Source organism: Phaseolus vulgaris, chromosome 4 (assembly GCF_051622355.1).
Source record: "Phaseolus vulgaris cultivar YP4 chromosome 4, ASM5162235v1, whole genome shotgun sequence".
NCBI classification, from domain to species: domain Eukaryota; kingdom Viridiplantae; phylum Streptophyta; class Magnoliopsida; order Fabales; family Fabaceae; genus Phaseolus; species Phaseolus vulgaris.
This window is the reverse complement of record NC_143501.1, coordinates 3,807,352-3,826,079: the sequence shown is the minus strand read 5'-3', so window position 1 is coordinate 3,826,079 and position 18,728 is coordinate 3,807,352. Positions and strand designations below refer to the sequence as shown.

Genomic DNA, 18,728 nt, shown 5'->3' with positions numbered 1-18,728 from the left:
TCGCAGGGAGAGAATTAGCCTTGGGGAAAACAACTGCATTAATAGGTTTGACATTCGCCAACGCAAGCCTTTTATTGCCTGAGCAGAGCGGAACAGGCTCTTTCTTCGTCTTCGCGAGTTTAGCTGCGCACGAAACCTAGCAATGCGAAATTCGCAAGAAGCAATAGTTAATGAAGCTGTTTGCGATGTGTGTTAAGTTTGCGGAATTAGTTAAAAGAGGAATTAGTACCGAAGAGGAAGAGTTGCGGTGAGCGACGGTGTTGGTGAGGTTAGAGAGAGGTGGACGCTTCTTTGGCACGTTTGTAGGAGCGACTAAAGAGGAGGAGGTAGAGGAGGAAGCGGTGGTGGATGCAAACGGTTTCTAGAGGAGGAGGTAGAGGAGGAAGCAGTGGTGGATGCAAATGGTTTCTTCTCTTTGTATGAACCTATATTAAATAGGAAATTTAGTAACTAACCATATAAAACTAAATAAAGAAATTATAAATAACTTCAATTACCATTTCAAATGAGCTCCAATTTCGCTCACATCCAGAAGAGCTACAAGTCAAGCTTAGAATTCGGATAGCAAACCTCTTCAACTCTGGAGTTCTATACCCAAACATCTCCCACCATTCTCCAGGAAGTATTGTTTTTCTACTTTCCTTTGCGTCATCCATTGCAAAGGCTCCTCTACCAAAATGATACTCAACAAGTTGCACATTAATTATCCTTCTTTCAGCAGCATCCTTAACCAATCTTCTCATGGATGTATACAAGTCTTCTTTCACCTCAGGATCATCAGATCTAAACTCAGGTTCATAATGAAATTGAGGATTGAGATAGTATGCAGCTGCATGCAGAGGCCTATGAAGTTGATTATCCCATCTTGCATCAATTATTTTCCAAACCTCTTCATAGCTACATACATTCATTCAATAGTAATCAATACTAACTATCATATAAGTAATAGAAGAAGAAGGAGTAATTAAATTTTTAAAGAGAAAAGCTATAAATTTTTTACCTTTTCTTAATATGATTAAAATTGTTCTTAATCTTCTCCTTTGCACGATCCATCTCTTCATATATGAAACCCATTGTTGGTTTTGCATCTGAATCCACCAATCTTAGGACCACCATATAAAATATATGATGATTTTCTAAGAGCGTTTATATAAAATGACTTTATATATTAATGACTTTATATAAATAAAGTTTAACTGCAGGATGTATGTTTGAGTCATTTTCAGACAATTGTCAATACAAAAATTACGTATGACAAATAATATCAAAATATTTTTATAAAATGAAAAGGTAAATTTTATAAGACAGATTATTTCAGTGAATTTTATAAGACAAATTATTTCGGAGTTCCTGATAATACATATCAATATTTATTGAATTTGTTCTTTTTAATAATATTTTTATCTATTTCAAAATTAAATTTACTATTAAAAATATTTATTAATTAATTTAAATTTTGGATCACAGAGAGATAATTTTTTATTTTTAATAATGTTTGTGTTTATTATCTTCTTCTTGGTGTATTAAATACTCTGTCATTTATGATTTATATATAAATTGTGTAAATTAAGTTACACATTTATGTTAAATTTATGAAAATGGTATCATTCTAGTTTAACTTTATTGAAAGATATATTTTAAAAAAATATAGATATAAATATGATATACTTAAAAAAATGATTTCAAAATGAAAAAATTGTGTTTCAAAAAAAAGTATGATTTTAATTTTTAAATTATTGACTTTCTCATTCTAAAGTGGTATTATGAAGTAAATCTTTGTTATTTTTTTATATTTTTATATTTTTATAGATAAATTCTTTTTCTATATTGATATATTTTTTAATTTCAACAATATTCTTAAATTCAATTACAGACTAAAATTAACAAAAGGTTTAATCTATATTAATTTTTTTTAATAAAAATATATTAAAAACTCATATATCTCATAAAGTTTCCTATTAAAAATGAAGTTAATACGATATGACTTTTAAGTTCATTTCTTTCTATTTTAATTTTTAAAAAAATACTATTTTTTTTAAAAATAAAAGTATTAAATTATTTAAGTTAATTTGTGTTATTATATTTATTTGGTCTTCATATATTTCTCCTTCCAAAACTCTTGTCCTTTGAAAAGTTTTTCATGGGTGACTTCCTACATATCAGCATATTCAAATAAAGGTCTGCATATTTGTTCTATGTGTACGCTATGTGAAAAACATGAGGAATCTATTTAACATTTATTTTTTGAATGTGTTAATGTTTTGCGTATTTGGAGTTGAGTTCGACACATTTTCCCTACTTATGATTTATCTAATAAGGATGATTTTCTTTCTTTTATTAAGAGTGATGGTAGTCTGTTGGTTAAATTGGTTAAGTTAGCTGTGATAACTTTTTCTATTTGGATGATATGACGCATGATGAATTATGCTCATTTTCAGGATAAGATTGAGGTTTCTATGGCTATTTTGGTTATTAAAGATTTAACTTGTCTAGTGGGTAATTCATCTAAAGCTTCGATGAGGAATGATATGTTCAATTTCAATGTGCTCAAGTTTTTTGGTATTAACACTCGTACTGGTAAAGTTCTACGTTCTCTTCTTATTAGATGAGGGTTATCCATGTCTTGCCGCTTGTGGAAGTATTTTCCGTGGGAGTATGGGGTAGTTTATTGGAGCTTTCTCTGCGTTTTTTTATGTTCAAACTATTTTGGTTGCTGAATTTTATGGAGTTATATATGCTTTGGAGGAAGCTCAAAAGTTAGGTCTTACTAATGTCTGGCTGGAATGTGACTATGCCTTTGTTTGTGCTGCGTTTACTGCTAAGACAAATGTTCCTTGAATGTTTCGTAATCGATAGAATATTTGTCTTAATTACTGTGGAAAAATCAGGTTTAAGGTGATAAGTGTCTAATTTCAGTAATATTTCATATTAAAATATAGGCACTTATGAGGATTTATTGCTAATTTACATATAAAATAATCCATAATTTATGAATTTATACTTTTTTACATTTTTATGAGCTTTATTTGAATAAAAGCACTTTATTGCCAAATTTGGTGTTAATTGCAGATTTATAGGGAAGATTGGAGATTTAGAATAAAGGAGAATAATTTGAGCTAAAAAGATAAAGCCGGAAGGTCCCAGAATGGAAAAAGATGCAAAGAAAGATTGAGTCTCTTTTATGTTTTATCATTTAGCTCATTAGCGCGACATAGGAAGCAACCTAACCCTAGAAAACTATGATAAATAGAGGGCTAGAGGCTCAACCCTAGTGTGCCAGATTGAGAGGAAAACACCATAGAGTGAATTGTAACCAATTGGGAGAATGGAAGGTGATAGAAGTATGCGTCGCTAATTCTACCCTTTGGGATTGGGAGTAATATGCTCAAACTCTTATGTATTGTGGTGATATCTTATATATTGATATTCAGTTCCTGATTGATTATTGGTATTGTTGTTTTACTTTTTAACTTTTCGTGACCGAGATGTATTTTTAGGGTTTGGACCTAAACATCAATACTTAAGCATATTTGAGTGCTAGGGATAAACTTGAAATGTTATTTGTCATTAACGTCTGAGTGTGATTCTAACTTGTTTTTATAAATATGCGAGGGATCAATATTTAGGAAAACATTCTTAAGAATTTTATATGCGAGAGATCGATATAAATGAATTTTCTACGGGCATCAATTTCAATCAAAGAACTCAATATTAACATCAAAATACATGAGAGTGGGAGAGATGAAACCTAATCCATATTTTTCCAATTGAAGCAACTAATTCTTTGTTTGTTTTCTGATTGATCAGTGCCAACACAATAACTTCTAAACTATTTTTATTGTTATGTTGTTATATTTAGCGAATATTGTACTTGATAATTTATTGTTCCTTGTGGGATCGATATCCGTCTTGAGGGACAATTATTACTTCTGACAAACGCGGTGCACTTGCCGTAAAAAGTCATCATAAGGTTACTCATATTTTTCGTGAAGGGAATGCGTGTGCGAATAAGTTGGCTAATTTAAGATTTATTCATAGAGAATCATTTCATTGGTATAATAGGTTTTCATCTAGTCTGTTATTAGAATTCTTTATTAATAGGTATAGTCTACCTATGTATCGTTTTTGTTAACATATGAGTTTTGGTCTAGTCCTCCCATATTTTTGTATTTTCTTCCTTTTTTTTAATAATACTTTTTTCATATGATGACAAATGATTGTTTTTACTTAAGGTGTCAGCCTAGTTGAGATGTCAAGTAACATAGTAATGCCTAACATGAAAGCTTTTTATAAAAACATAAAAAAAATGATTAAATTATTTCTCATTTAAATAATGAAAAAACTGTATCAAATAAAGTAGAAAGATATTTAAAAAAATTATGTTTACTTCTATTATTAGTTTGAGCAAAAGCATCATTTTATTTTTTCTATATTTTTAGTTATTTTTTCAGAAATTACAAAATAAATTTAAGATGAAAAATTGACTACAAAACTAAAAAAAAATATCTTCACACTATGGAAGGTAGAATACAACGAATATTCTTGTTAAGTTGTTCACATGTGCTTAAATGATTAAATTATTCTACCAAATGTTATAGTTGAAAAATAATAGAAGTGTTGCTACTAAAAGAGAGAATTTTGAAGTGCGGAAATGCAACTGAGATTATACTTCAATTAAGATTATTTAAAAAAGTTTTAAAAAATAAAAATCGACTTTTCAAAATTAATATACATGTAAAAGAAAAAGGTATGGAGGGAGGTTTGAAAATAATTTGTTTTTCTTTTGTAAAGTCGTAATTAAAAACATGTTTTTTTTTAAGTTCGTCCTTATTAGCATATTTTTATGTTTTAAAAAATCGTGTTTAATAGCAAGTTTATATTTTTTTTTAAAAGATTTAACTATTCGGTGTACGGCTTTCAATACTTAGGATTTATTTGTTTTTAATGTTTGTAATTTTGTTTAATTTTCAAGTTTAAAAAAAAATTGTGTTTACTTATAATTGGGTGTAATTTTTTGATTTTATTTATTTTGAATTTAAGAAAGTTGAATATAATGTTATAATTTTAGTTCATTTAATTAATTAATCACATTATTTATGTTAATTGAATGCAACATGGAAAAAATTAAAAGGATATCACTCAAATATATATTTTATTATAATAAATTAAATTTAACAAAATTGGAGAAATTGAATAATTGTTTTGATTATGACCGTGGTTCCAACAATAAGAATAATTTTTATTTATACTTAATTAATCATTATTTTTTCAACTAACACATTGACCAATTTCAAAAACTCAAATTTTAAGTATATATTTATTCATACTGAATAGTTCTAATTATATACTATTAGATTATAATAATAAATAAATTCATTATTTTAATTCTTATTCATATAATTGTGTTTACTTTGGTCTTAACTAATTTTTGTATTAATTTTGTGTTTTTTTAGATTAGTCTAAAGGAAGTGTTTATCTTTGCAAATGAGTCAAATATGCAAAAGTCAAAGTTGATTATTTGAATCAAAATAGAAAACAAATATGAGGAAAAGAATGAGAAAATAAAATCTACAATATCTCAACAACAAAATTGGAAGCAAATATTTTGCAAAATACAAGGAAACAAAATTCAAGAATTATGAGAAGTTGAAAATTGAGAAATTGTTAATAAAGACAAAGTCAGGAGCTTCATATGGTTTTCTCTTAGTTTCTTTTCTTCTTTGTAACTTTTTTGCCTTCGCATGGAAGACTAAACATTTTTTATTGATTATTTTATAATTTCTCATTGAGTTCTAAAATTTTGATTAATAATTTTTTTTCCAATTTTCTATAGTAGTTGTTTAAATATTCTAATCTCTTAGAAATCTGGTTTTTGTGAGAGGTTGTACTTGAACGCATGATTAAGAGTCTTCTTTATCTTAAACTTTGATTTCATAGTTAGTTCGCAATGTTCTAATTAATTTATTGGCCACATGATGCTTTACTGGTGAACTTCAAGTTAAATTAGATTGACACATGTTTAATCTGGTTTAGCTATATGTGAGAATTGAAGGATGATAACCTTTAGATGACCTATGAAGAATTTATTGGTGAAAGAACTTGGGAACCAACGCTTTTTATTTTCTATTTTAATCATTCTTTTATATTTTTTTATTAAACAATCTCAACCCCTTTTTTATTTTTATTGTTACTACTAACTTATTTTGCTTGTAGATAGATTATGAACATTGATTTACTGATTTTATTATTGGATTCGTTGGGAAATGATTTAGAATCATCTAACCACAATTATATTATCATTTTTTAGCGTTAAAAATATCTACGTTGGAATCATCTTAATTTGACAGCAAAACGAACAAATATCAAATTTGACGCCTCCAACCAATATATTAACATATTAAATAATCTTTTAATATTGACGACTTTATGCCATAATATATTGATCAATTTAATTTTCAATTATATGTTTGAATGTATAGGTAAAACACATGTCTAAAAATGTTTTGATAATGTACGGAAATTGATTTTCATAAAAAACAACATGTTTAGAAATCTCAATTTTATGATTTTTCAAATTCAGGAAAAGAAAACCTTTTGTATGTGGTTTAAACAAGAGTAGCATAAACATCCAAACACACGCAAAACATAACGATCACAAATTTTATCATATTGTTTTTCATGCGGAGTGGTATTACTAAGAATAGGTATATGAATACAAATTATTAAGTAAGTAGCATGCTAGATAGAAAAAGTCCAAAAATTAACATAAGTTTAGAATGAAAAAAAGAGCTCTAGTAACATTTAAAAGATATTGATGCTTTGTCTCAACAATACCATTCTTCTTTGGTGTTTCCACAGAAGTAGTTTAGTGAACAATACCTTTGGATGCAAAAAAATATTTCATCATAAATTCAACATCATTATCAGTACATTTAGTCTTAATCTTTGTTTGAAAATGATTTTCAATATAAGAACTGAAATTCATAACATTATCTTTGATTTCAAACTTATCACGCATAGGAAAAAATCCAAGTATAATGAAAATTATCGATAACAGTGAGGAAGTATCTAAAACCATTCATAAAAATAACAGGACATGGCCCCATATATCCATATGTATCAAATAAAAAATATGAACAACATGCGAATTTTTAAAGAAAAAATGAAGTTTCTTTTTGTTTTGCTTGATGATAAGCATCACAAACATAAGTCTGTAAATGCTAGGATAATATGTTTTTAAAAGTTTAAACTTTCACTAGAGGGGTGTCCCATCCTATCATGTCAAAGCCTAATGTTTTGAGCAACACAATTGAAGATAGGAGAGACATTATATTCATGAGAATTATTGAAAATGTACAAACCAACAACTAGCTCTCAAATGAGAAGAAAATGTATCATATACACTCATGAGAAGAAAATATGAGTTTACATTTAAGAGAGGAGGTAAGTTTTGAAATTGAAGCAAGGTTAAAAGAAAAATCTATAACATATAGCACAGCACAATAGTAAGATAAATTATGTGATTGAGATGAACAATTCCAAAATGGTTACCAAACACATAATGGTCATTAGGTAACTTTATGAGAATAGAACTAATGCGGTGATAAGTAGTAAAAATAGATAATGTACAAAATACATGATTTGTGGTTCCATAGTCAAGAATCCTATTTATTGGAAATTAAATTATTTAATATGAACTTCTTACCTACAAATGAAGATTCTAGATCTTGATGATTTATATTTGGTTATGAGATTGTTCCAAATGCTGGAATCGATTTTCGCAGGTTGAGGAGTTGTGTTGTCCATGAACTTGATCTTGTTCTTCGCACTTAATATCGTAAGCATTAACCTACTCCACGAGTGAAAATTGTTGGAGTAAAGTACCAGCGAGACGAGCAGAGTTGTGGGGTTCTCATCTGGGTGAAGGTATAGGTAAGTTTGTACAAAGAGCGCAATAAAGCTTTAATACAATATTAAGAAGTTGACTTTAAGTCTGACTGAACCTTATGAAATTGGTTTATAAAGTGAGGTTTGCACTCACTTATATACTATGAAATGTCCTTATCTCTAGTCAATGTGGGATCTCCAGCACACCTTCCTCAGACCGAGACATGTCAACTCGTGTGTAAGACTATATATTTATAGGTGATTTGATAGCGATCATAGTGTATAAGTGAGTGCAAGCATTACCTTATTGAATACCTTAAACTCACCCCGCACTCATGAAATCGAAGTGTAAGTTGCTTGTATGAAAAAAAAATGTTAATATCAAATATGACTTGTTTAATAAAATTTTATAAGATGTTGATTGATATTCTCCAGAGAATATCCTTGATATACGTGAAAACAATATGTACGAGTATAAATTCATGGATCAAATGAACTAAATTGGAAATTCATGGATCAAACATACACTCACATATCGCTACAAACAATGATAGAAAATCACAATTTAGAGAAGTTCAAATGATGAGATAACATAAACTCCAAAATACATTAGTGTTTCAGTCATAATCAACTCCAAATGAAGAAATTGAAAAGGGTAAAAAGAATAAGAACAAAAGTATAATTTCACAACGCATTCCAGAGGAACTCCAAATCATCGTATATAAAACACAAGATATGAAAGGTGCAAGTAGATGTACAAAGAAAATAATGTGAACTACACTTTAGTGTAATTTGCAGTCTTAGAATGAGAGATTAACCATTTTTCTTTAAAGGAAAAACAATTCATTATCACATGATGTCTCACTAATACATTTGTAATGTGTGTGAAGCATTTTGGTTTACCTTAATCAAAAGTTTCCCATTCTGTGATCACCACAACAGAGTTAGAATTTTGCATTGGTTGCTGCTTCTTAGGATTTCCCTGCCTCCTCTGCTATAATCCCACCTGTGGAAGCATCAGTCTCCAAAACTGCAACCTGTCCAATTTCAATTAATTAAAAGCATTAATTAGTAAGAAAAATAAGTACTCATAAATTAATATTGAAATTGTCCATATAAATTATGAAACTGAAACTAAGTACCTTCTTGCATAATTTGTCAACCTCAACTTTATTTAAAGAATTTTGAAGTCTTTTCCTTCTTTATAATTTTTAACTTATCAAGTATTCTTCTTTCTCTATTCTCAATGTCCACAAAAAGCACCAATTTCGACCCATCATTGACTCTCTCAACATCAAAATATGACTTTGAATCTCTCTCCTTGTTCTTGTAAAAGCTAAACAGCCCAAGAAGAAGAAAAAACTAAATGCCAATGGAACAATGAAAAGGAAAGCCTACAATAAGTTATGAAAGAAAAAGATAAAAGAGGAGTTTCATCCTAACAAACAAGAGAAAGTGAAAAATGATCCCCCATGTTAGCTTAAGAGCATCTTTATATTGATGCTGTAAATATGGTGGCATGAAATCCATAGTCCGTGCAATGCATAAGGCAACTAAATAGCACAGTTGGTTACCATACACTAGACATATTTGTCTACTGTTAAAATTTGAAAAATATAGCCTCTAGTAGTAATTGTTATAAGATTTGAAAGTAGTGAGCAATCACAGAAATACAAATGTTTTTAAAATTTAATCAATAACTGTTTTTATCAAATATGCATCTATTCTAATATAGTAACATCAATGTCATACATGTTTGAGTTCTCCTGGTCTTGTTCTTGTTTTTTATCCATTTCACCAAACAGATGAGAAACTGTTCTCTTCTACTTCCTAGAAAAGCTTAAGTAGTTGAATCATGACAATAAATTTTATACGACCCCAAAAGAATGTTTTTCTTTATGGAGTTAAGTAATACCAACCATGAATGTGAAATCTTGCTGAAAAATTACATTTAGTTTCTATTGGTGTGATGCGATCACACCTTAATTCCCTTATTACCACATAGAACACTCACTGTCTAATGTAGTCCAAAATAATAGAAAAGGTGTCAAAATATAATCCAACACACGACCCATAAACAGCAATTAAAATTTCACTAATTGAAATTATAATTTAATAGACAATTATTATCTTTTAAGAAAAAAACCACCAATTTTCTCATGGCTGAAATCTAATTATAGTTGCCTTACACCTTAATACAAGGAATCCCTTTTTATTTTATTTTGGTTCTCTCTCATTGCTTGGGTCTTAATATATGAAAGTCTCATATTTCAAACTTAAATCAACACATTTTCTAACATTTAAGAAAAATACTCTCGGCGAAGAAGAAATTGTATGTGTGAGTGAGATTAAAAGATGAAGATAGCAAGAGTATGCCTGAAACACTTAAAAGTTATACTCTCATAAAACAATGAAATTTTAGAAGAATCTGATAATGAAAATAAATAAAAAATCATAATTTCTTTTTAAAAATCTTCAAAATCTGTCTCACTTAACAAACCTCTATTAAAATTAAATATTTTTATAGTGTATTTTTTTATTTTTTAAGTCAAATATATATCTTTTTTGCATGGACGTTTATTTCAATGTAGTTTTATAATCTTTAATTTTTTTTAATTAATCATAATTTATTTAAAATAAGTGAATGTGTTCTCTTATTAAATTAAATTGTTAACAAGTGACATGTGATATAAATATTCACAGTATGAAATGATAAATGTACGTAGATAAAGAGTCTGAGGATGAAGAACTAAAATGACAGAGAATATTTTGATTTGTTAAAATTGAAATCTCTTGATACTGCTCTTGACATCGACAAGGTGCTAATAATAACTTATGGAGAAATCACATGTAAAATAAGAGGACAACAAAAAATAAAAATAAGCAAATAAGAGTCAACAAAGAGGAGGTCAGAAAGAGGAGATCAGAAGTAGAAAAGAGAAAGTAAATTACACAATCACTAAAAAAAAAACAGTATCACTACGAAACAATGGGACTAAGAGTCTCTCAAGAAGAGGTGGTAATTATTCATACCAATCAAAATAATATATTTAGGATAATATTTAATTTAATATAATTATTTTTAAAAATTTAATTTATTTTTTTAATAAAGTTTAATGGTTATTACATCTTCATAAAACATGATAATTATTGATGATGTCACATACATAATAACATTAATTTGTACAGTGTGGAACGAACGTAAATGAATATTTTAAAAAAAAATATTAACATTGTTTTTTTTAAATTATTATATTAAATTGAATATTAATTCTATATATAATATTATTTTTTTAAAAATCTCAATTAACCATAAATATGTGATAACTAAAGTTGATGTGATAAAAAATGATTTAATAAGTATAATATAAACTTTGAAAAATTAATTAATATTAAATAGAAGATAGAATTAATATACCACTGTTAAATAGTATATTCCACATCCAATAGATACTATTGAAAAAATACTTTATATACTAAATTCTCGTCATATCTTATTATAGATATTTTGTCTTTATTACATGACTTCATCATTATTAACGGAGATCAAATAAAAAAAACTCTAAAATTAAATTGCAAAGTCGGCCTTGTATTCATGATTTTTTACAATACACAAAAAAAAATCACATCTTTATCTTCATCTTTTGATGCTACACATAAACCATTTACACTTGAAGAATACTAACTTATATACTCACGTGTGTATGAGTAAATTTAGGAAAATTCAAAAAATATCATTCAAAATGGTGTTGTTGTGCTCTCTTTTATTTGGTTCGTTTCAATCTAGTAAATATTGACCATTTTGACACTTGAGTTGTCTACCAATTTGAATTGCATATTGCTGCTACAACTATCATGTACACGGATAAAAACTTATTATTATTATTTTCTTAATTTGGTTAGGTGAAAACTTGTCCCCAATTAACTATGAACAACTTTCATTAGCCTTAAATCACTTAAATCATGTTTGAAAGTTTAATTAGTAGTACACTCACCAGGTTATTCAAGTATCTACTTTTACTTATCTAAACAAGATATATAGTTTTACATAATTTTTAAAAGAAGTTTACTATATCAAGTATTAGATTATGGTTTTATTCTTCTTTGATTTTTTTTTTATAATATTTTTTCGGTTCAATTAGATTTCACTTAGTAATTCATTGTATTTAATTCCTAAAATTTAAGATAATGTGATATTCGTTCCTAATATTTAAAGAAATATTTTAATTCTTCTAATATAAAATATATGATTTTTATTTTTAAAATAATTTATTATTGATTAATGTCAAGAATTATTAAAAATATATTTTTTTACTGTACTCACCATCCCATCAGAAATGTGAATTGACAAAATTAACCCTAAGAGGTTTTAAGAACCTAAACAAACATTTATTTCTTCTCTGTCATTTTCGTTGTCACTGCTCAGAGCAGGCCGCAATGAGTATTCTGGGCGATTTTTGTGATTTTAGTGCGTGGGTTCTCAGTAAATATAAACAAACATGTGTGCTTCTTTTCTGTGCTATGGTTAGTGGATGGTTTTGGAAACGTTGTTCGTCAAAGAAGAAAGGTAAGATTCATTTATGTGTTGCTTTCGAAATTTATAATCCATAATATTTGTGTAAATGATAAATGTAGAATGAAATGGGAAAGTGCATAAATAAAATAATTTATTATTAATTAATGTCAAGAACTATTAAAAATATTTTTTTACTGTACTCACCATCCCATCAGAAATGTGAATTGACAAAATTAACCCTAAGAGGTTTTAAGAACCTAAACAAACATTTCTTTGTTGTCACTGCTCAGAGCAAGCCGCAATGAGTATTATGGGCGATTTTGGTGATTTTAGTGCGTGAGTTCTCCGTAAATATCAACAAACATGTGTGCTTCTTTTCTGTGCGATGGTTAGTGGATGGTTTTGGAAACGTTGTTCGTCGAAGAAGAAAGGTAAAATTCATTTTTGTGTTGCTTTCGGAATTTATAATCCATAATATTTGTGTAAATGATAAATCTGGAATGAAATGAGAAGGTGCATATATTCCAAAAAAGGTAGTCTAGGTAGTCCTTAACCTGTTTTTGAAAAGGGCTAACCATTTTAAATATTTTTTCCATTTTTGGAAATCAATAAATGTATCCTAGAAAGAGTATTTCAGATTGATGTTTTTGTTTTTCAGATTTCCTTTTCTGAAGACTCTTTTCTTTGACCGAACATCCTATTTTATAACCATTTAAAATTATTAAGAATAATTTGGATATTTTAGAAGATGTAGGGTTGGAGAAAAAATATAGGAGTGTAAAAGAAACCCTCTTTCTGAAATCAAGAAATTTTAAATATTTAATTTTTTAAAATAATTTCAAAAGTTTATATTAAATTTGAAGAACTAAAAATAAAATGAAACTTATTAATTTATAATTTAAAAGGGTCTTAATCCATTTTTTTCTATTAGATGAAATTTTACATGCGGGAAAAATACTCTCGCAACATGTTCCCTCCTTACACAAATAATTGGGACCTAAACCCTAAAGAAGAACAGAAAACCCTCACTCTCTAAACTCTTTCCTCCATTTACTATCATAATCCCAAATTATTTCACCCTTCCTCTCCAGACTCGCAATTGTGATACTTACTATCGACCTTCCTCTGAAGTGTTCCATTTCAGTCATATAATCTGTATTTTATTCTTCTCTCATTCTCGTAATCTTCCTATTTGAATGTTTTAATCAGTGTATGTTTTTTCTTTTTCATCCATTGTCGCAGTGCTTGCCTTTACAACTGTTTGGTGCATTGGCACATGTTTAGTAGCACACAACAGTTACGAAAGGGCTCTAATTTGATTTTGTAGGAAATATGCTAATGCTTGCCTTTTATAAGCTTACATAGTTGCAACTTGTTTATATATTTGTTAGTACATGATATATTTATGATAATTGGTAAGTTTTCTCTCTCTTACCGATATGGAATTCGAGTTGAAGCTAGCTAGCTACAAGCCCAAAGGAAAAAGAAACATGAATATCGGCTTAAAAAATAACAAAGATGTTTTCTGTTAGAACTATTTATTTGCGCTCAACTTGGGTATCAGAATTTTCATATTTAGGCTGTATGAAAAAGGAAGGATTTTGAACAACAACATATAAATATCAAGTGTTTGGTGTCTGGGGTTGTTTTCAATCTGAAGGGTTTTGGACTGATTTGTTTTGCTTCCCTCTGCAATTTCATTTGTTCTGTGGCAAGAATACTTGAATCAAGGGTCTTCCCTTTTTGTTTTTTGACCCCATAGTTTTTTTTGTGTGGTTGATGTGTGGTGTTCACTGTCACTGATATGTTTCTGTTTAGTTCTTATGTTCAGTGATGTGTTTGTTTGTTTGGACATCTATTTCAGAATATGCAATGCAAGGTTATGAAATTTTGTTGTGGCTATATTTTCCTTCAGTCCATCTTTCACACTGCTCTTTTAACCATGTTTCTCTTTAAATAGTTTAAACGTCAGACTCCATCTGTTTATACTTGCTGCATGTGTGATTTTCCTCTAAGTACATCAGATACACTCAAAATATTATAAGATATTTTAAGAAGTGATAGAAGTCACATTCTATTATGCACTATCTTATGTATCCATATTCTATTGCTTTCATTTATGTTACAAACAACTTAAGTTTCCTATTGGTAGGCTTCGCATCAGGTTTCTCATAACTGGGTCTGGTTTTAAGTTCTAATACACCAAATGAAGATAGTAACTGTTATCAATCTATCATTAACATACCTCATTTTTCTATATTATGATATGCAACTTCCTAGTAGCTATCTGTATGTTTCAATCCCTGATATGATACTGTGTTGGTATGTTATTGCCTTGATATATGCTGTTTTAAAACTTTTTCTTTTTTCTTTTTAATAGTGTGTGAAAATAAGACGGCCTCAATCATGCAGAGCTCTCAGCAATGGGTCGAGAAATAGTAACATAAGTTCTCTTTCAATTATTTCTATATTTTATTTTGTACAAATCTAATTTTGAATGTTGTAACCCAGCCGACCAAGGAAAGTGAAAGATGTTGCCCACCAAGAAGAAGTTGTTCGAGTGCTAACAAATACCCTTGAAACTGGAAGTGTAATTATCCTTTTCAAATACCTACTTTTCCCTTTCCTCCTCCTCCTCTTCCTCAATGAATCAAGCTAATCTTGTATTGCAGTGCCCCTACATGCTCTTCTATGGTCCTCCCGGCACTGGAAAAACAACTACTGCTCTTGCAATTGCCCACCAGCTTTTTGGGTATCCCTCTTTAGTTTTATTTTCACAATTAGAAGAGCGCTTGTTTATTTCTAACTGTTATGCCAATTTCTTGTGATCAAGAGACCTTAAGCAGCTCTAACAACTACTAGCTTTGGTTGCTCTGTAGATCAAAATAAACAGAGCTGCTAAATAATATCTAATCAAGAATCCAAGATTGACTACATGTAATGGAAACCAAGGTGATATGAACTATCTGTTAAAACTTTCTCTTAAAATATGCTTTACACTCTTAAGAATATTTCAATAAACCTTTGTTAGTCAGTTTCACCATGAAATCATTTACCGAGTAAAAAGGAAATCAAATCTAATTTAAGGAATACCTTAAGTTCAAATATTTTCACAAAATTTATATAACTACCTTTGAATTCTTGACATGTTGAGTCATAGAGATCCAAAGACTATGCAAATTGTGCATCACTTTAATAGCAACTTACGGTAATAATTTTACTAGGAATATTTTTTGTTCAACTGTTAGAAATGAAAGACCTAATGTTATGCAGTAGAGGATCATTTTGAGGGTTGAATTTATCAAAATGTCAATTTTGTTTGTTTTATGAGTTGGGATTCATTGGTAGTAAAAAATGCTTCCGTTTTCTTCCTTAAGCTAATCTGTTGTGCTGATGGACACAATGACACATGTAATTTAATTTCTAACAACTATATATTACCGACCTGAGCTCTATAAGTCCAGGGTGCTGGAGCTGAATGCAAGTGATGATAGAGGGATTAATGTTGTTCGTACAAAGATAAAAGATTTTGCTGTTGTGGCTGTTGGTACTAACAAGCGTAAGAAGTATGGGAAATCTAATTCTCTTAAAAGTCTTTCCCCCTCCTTTCTCTGCTTGTAAGATTTGAATAACTTCCTCTTTGTTATGGTGTTTTGATATTGCAGGGGTCATCCTTGTCCACCATTTAAGATTATTGTTCTAGATGAGGTTGATTCAATGACAGAAGATGCTCAGGCATGTTTGTTATGTTTTTCATTTCTAACGTTGCTGTCTCAAAGTGTTCTGGTTTCACACCACCTTCAATTGCTGTACAGAATGCCCTGAGGCGTACGATGGAAACTTACTCTAAAGTTACAAGGTTCTTTTTTATATGCAACTATGTGAGCAGGTATCTTGTCTTCCATGCTAATATGTTCTTCTTAATTTGGTATTCTCATATCTTTAAGGAGCTAATGAGTATTATAGTCACCATGATGAAAGTAATTAATCCAAATAGTGCCATGGAGTGGTTGGCTCCAAAAAAGCTATAGCGAGTTATAGGACAATTGCTATTTTGAAGCTTTATGATACGCATAGCATAAGTTTTATACCACACGTATATATGCTGAAAAATAAGATAAGAACTCCTAAATTGAATAAATTCATAATTAATGACAAAAAAAAGAGTTTGAGAGATGAACACATTAATAACAACCAACATCAAGGAATCAAACAAGTCTAAGCCTAAGGTTTAAAGCACCTAAATAAATAATTTTAACTACAAAATTATAATAGATATGTCCATAAGATACCATGACCATGATTTCCATCAATTTTGACATGTAATGCTAATGAAGTTTTAATTATTCTTTTGGTCCCTATTGTTGCAACATTTCCCCTTTTAGCCCTTATAACCTAAAACATCTAATTTTGGTCCCTGTATTTGCATCTCTTTACCCTTTCGTTCTCCTTGCCAAGTGTTGGCTAACATTGTTTGAAATGAATGAGACGTGGTTCATTTAATCAACATTAATCTGAAATGTCGTTGTATGACTTTAGAGAACAATGACCCAAAGGGTAAAAACATGGCAATTATAGGAACCAGAAGAGAATGTTTTAAACTATAGCAACTAAAAGGGAAAGTTGTTGCAATTGTAGGTACCAAATGGTAATTAAACCTTATGGGGTGCATTGTAAAAGGACTTTTATTTTGTATCCAAAGGGATGGCAATGGGGTGGGACAAGTGCGGGTTTTACTATCTCATCCCATCCTTGAAGTAAACATTCATCCCCATTCCCATCCTTATATCCAACAATTATGAATTTTTTGTCTCATCCCCATGCCCATCAAGGAACATGTGTATACTTGTACCCAACCCATACTTGCCCCTTTGCTATTTCACATCAGTGTTATCAATATTTGATTTGATAATGGAAAATATCAATCCTTTATGAAGTTATAACAAAAACCATAACGGGTTATGGCAGAAGCATTGCGTCAAAAGAAATTCAATATATAAATACACCACAAATTTCAAACTTAAAATAGCAACAAAACATTTCCAACTTAGCCACTCCACACCTCATCTCATGTAATTTCTTGATTTTCCACTGTCACCACAGCCTCATCAAACCTCGTGCAACAACCACACAACCTCATTAGATCTTGTGTTGCCGTTGCAAGCCTTCTTCTCTCTGTCTTTTATGGTATCTTTGTTCACTGCTAGTATCTCATGATGCAAAAAGTGGCTGCCATGACAAACTCGCATTGTCATTGCCATGTTGTGGCATTGATTAGAAATTCCTCTGTCAGTTTCCACCATAATTGGTTTTGAATAACATTGTTTCACATTATTAAGAAAACCTCTAATGTCTAGTCGACATGAGATATCCAACACACCCTCCTCACGTTGAAACTATCAACTCGTGCGTGAGACTATATATTTATATTTATGGATGGTCTGATAGCAGCTCGATAGCGGGTGACACGATAGGCATAGGAAACTCTCGCTAGGATAGATTCGAAATGATTTGGATACCATGTTAAGAAATGCTCTAATCTTTAGTTGATGTGAGATCTCTAACACACATTTTAATTAAATATTTTTTTTATAAAAAATAAAAATCACATTAAAGAAACATGATATTATCAAGTATTAAATATTAATAGGATATGAATTTTATTTTCTCTAATGTCAAATATCAAGAAAAAAAATTATAATTGTATAAATATCAAATTAGAGTATTAAATAACAATTGAATAAAGGTCAAATAATTATAGAAAAGAGTAAAAATGACCAAATGTAAGACCTAGAAATAAGTTACAAAACTAAGGACCAAAGAAAACTTAATATAAGTTTTTTAAATTACCTAATAAATTAAAAGTGTTTTAGTAATTTAAAATGGGGATGAGTATGAGGACATGGATGAGTACTGGGAAATGTATGAAAAAAAAAACGGGGTAGATATGTACATATCCATTCTCATCCCCAATTTAATAAATTGGGTATTATCCATACCCGTACTGTAGCTAATGCGAGGATTTCTTGTCAAAATCGGGATAGGTTTGAATAATGCCCGCACATATGGGTTCATTTGCCATCCCTATGTCCAAGGATTGGAAGTTTATATAACCTTTTAAAAATTAATTTTTCAGGCAGCACCATTTCCTTTGAATGGACATTTACGGAGAAGAAAATCTAACATTCTTTAGTTAAAAGGAAAGTCTTAATGGAAAAAAGAATATCATGTTATTGTTATTAAATCACTTAATGTGGTAAGAATTTTGTAAAAATGACATTATTCTTTGAATTATAGAAAACTTGTATAAGTATTTCTGGTAATA

At 29.4% G+C, this 18,728-nt stretch overlaps 1 protein-coding gene and 1 long non-coding RNA gene across 2 annotated transcripts; both read left to right on the top strand.

The window, feature by feature from the left end:
* The first annotated feature begins 12,767 nt into the window (after positions 1–12,767).
* On the top strand, positions 12,768–15,246 carry LOC150027815 (replication factor C subunit 4-like). The gene is made up of 4 exons (XM_090301919.1): positions 12,768–12,834; positions 14,784–14,841; positions 14,915–14,993; positions 15,076–15,246. The coding sequence occupies exons 1-4, from the start codon at positions 12,789–12,791 to the stop codon at positions 15,229–15,231; spliced, it is 339 nt and encodes a 112-aa protein (XP_090158045.1). The 5' UTR covers positions 12,768–12,788; the 3' UTR covers positions 15,232–15,246.
* A 607-nt stretch (positions 15,247–15,853) lies between these two features.
* On the top strand, positions 15,854–16,302 carry LOC150027814 (uncharacterized). Its single transcript, XR_016520712.1, has 3 exons — positions 15,854–15,969; positions 16,069–16,138; positions 16,219–16,302. It is a non-coding gene; the product is annotated as an uncharacterized LOC150027814 (long non-coding RNA).
* Positions 16,303–18,728: the final 2,426 nt, after the last annotated feature.

What these genes read in the sequence shown, in the direction of transcription:
- LOC150027815 (XM_090301919.1), top strand. Translation starts at nt 12,789, where the DNA reads ATGGTTAGTGGATGGTTTTGGAAACGTTGTTCGTCGAAGAAGAAAG. An exon ending in CAGCAATGGGTCGAGAAATA is followed by an intron (nt 14,842 to 14,914) that starts GTAACATAAGTT and finishes GTTGTAACCCAG; the next exon opens with CCGACCAAGGAAAGTGAAAG. An exon ending in ATACCCTTGAAACTGGAAGT is followed by an intron (nt 14,994 to 15,075) that starts GTAATTATCCTT and finishes CTTGTATTGCAG; the next exon opens with TGCCCCTACATGCTCTTCTA.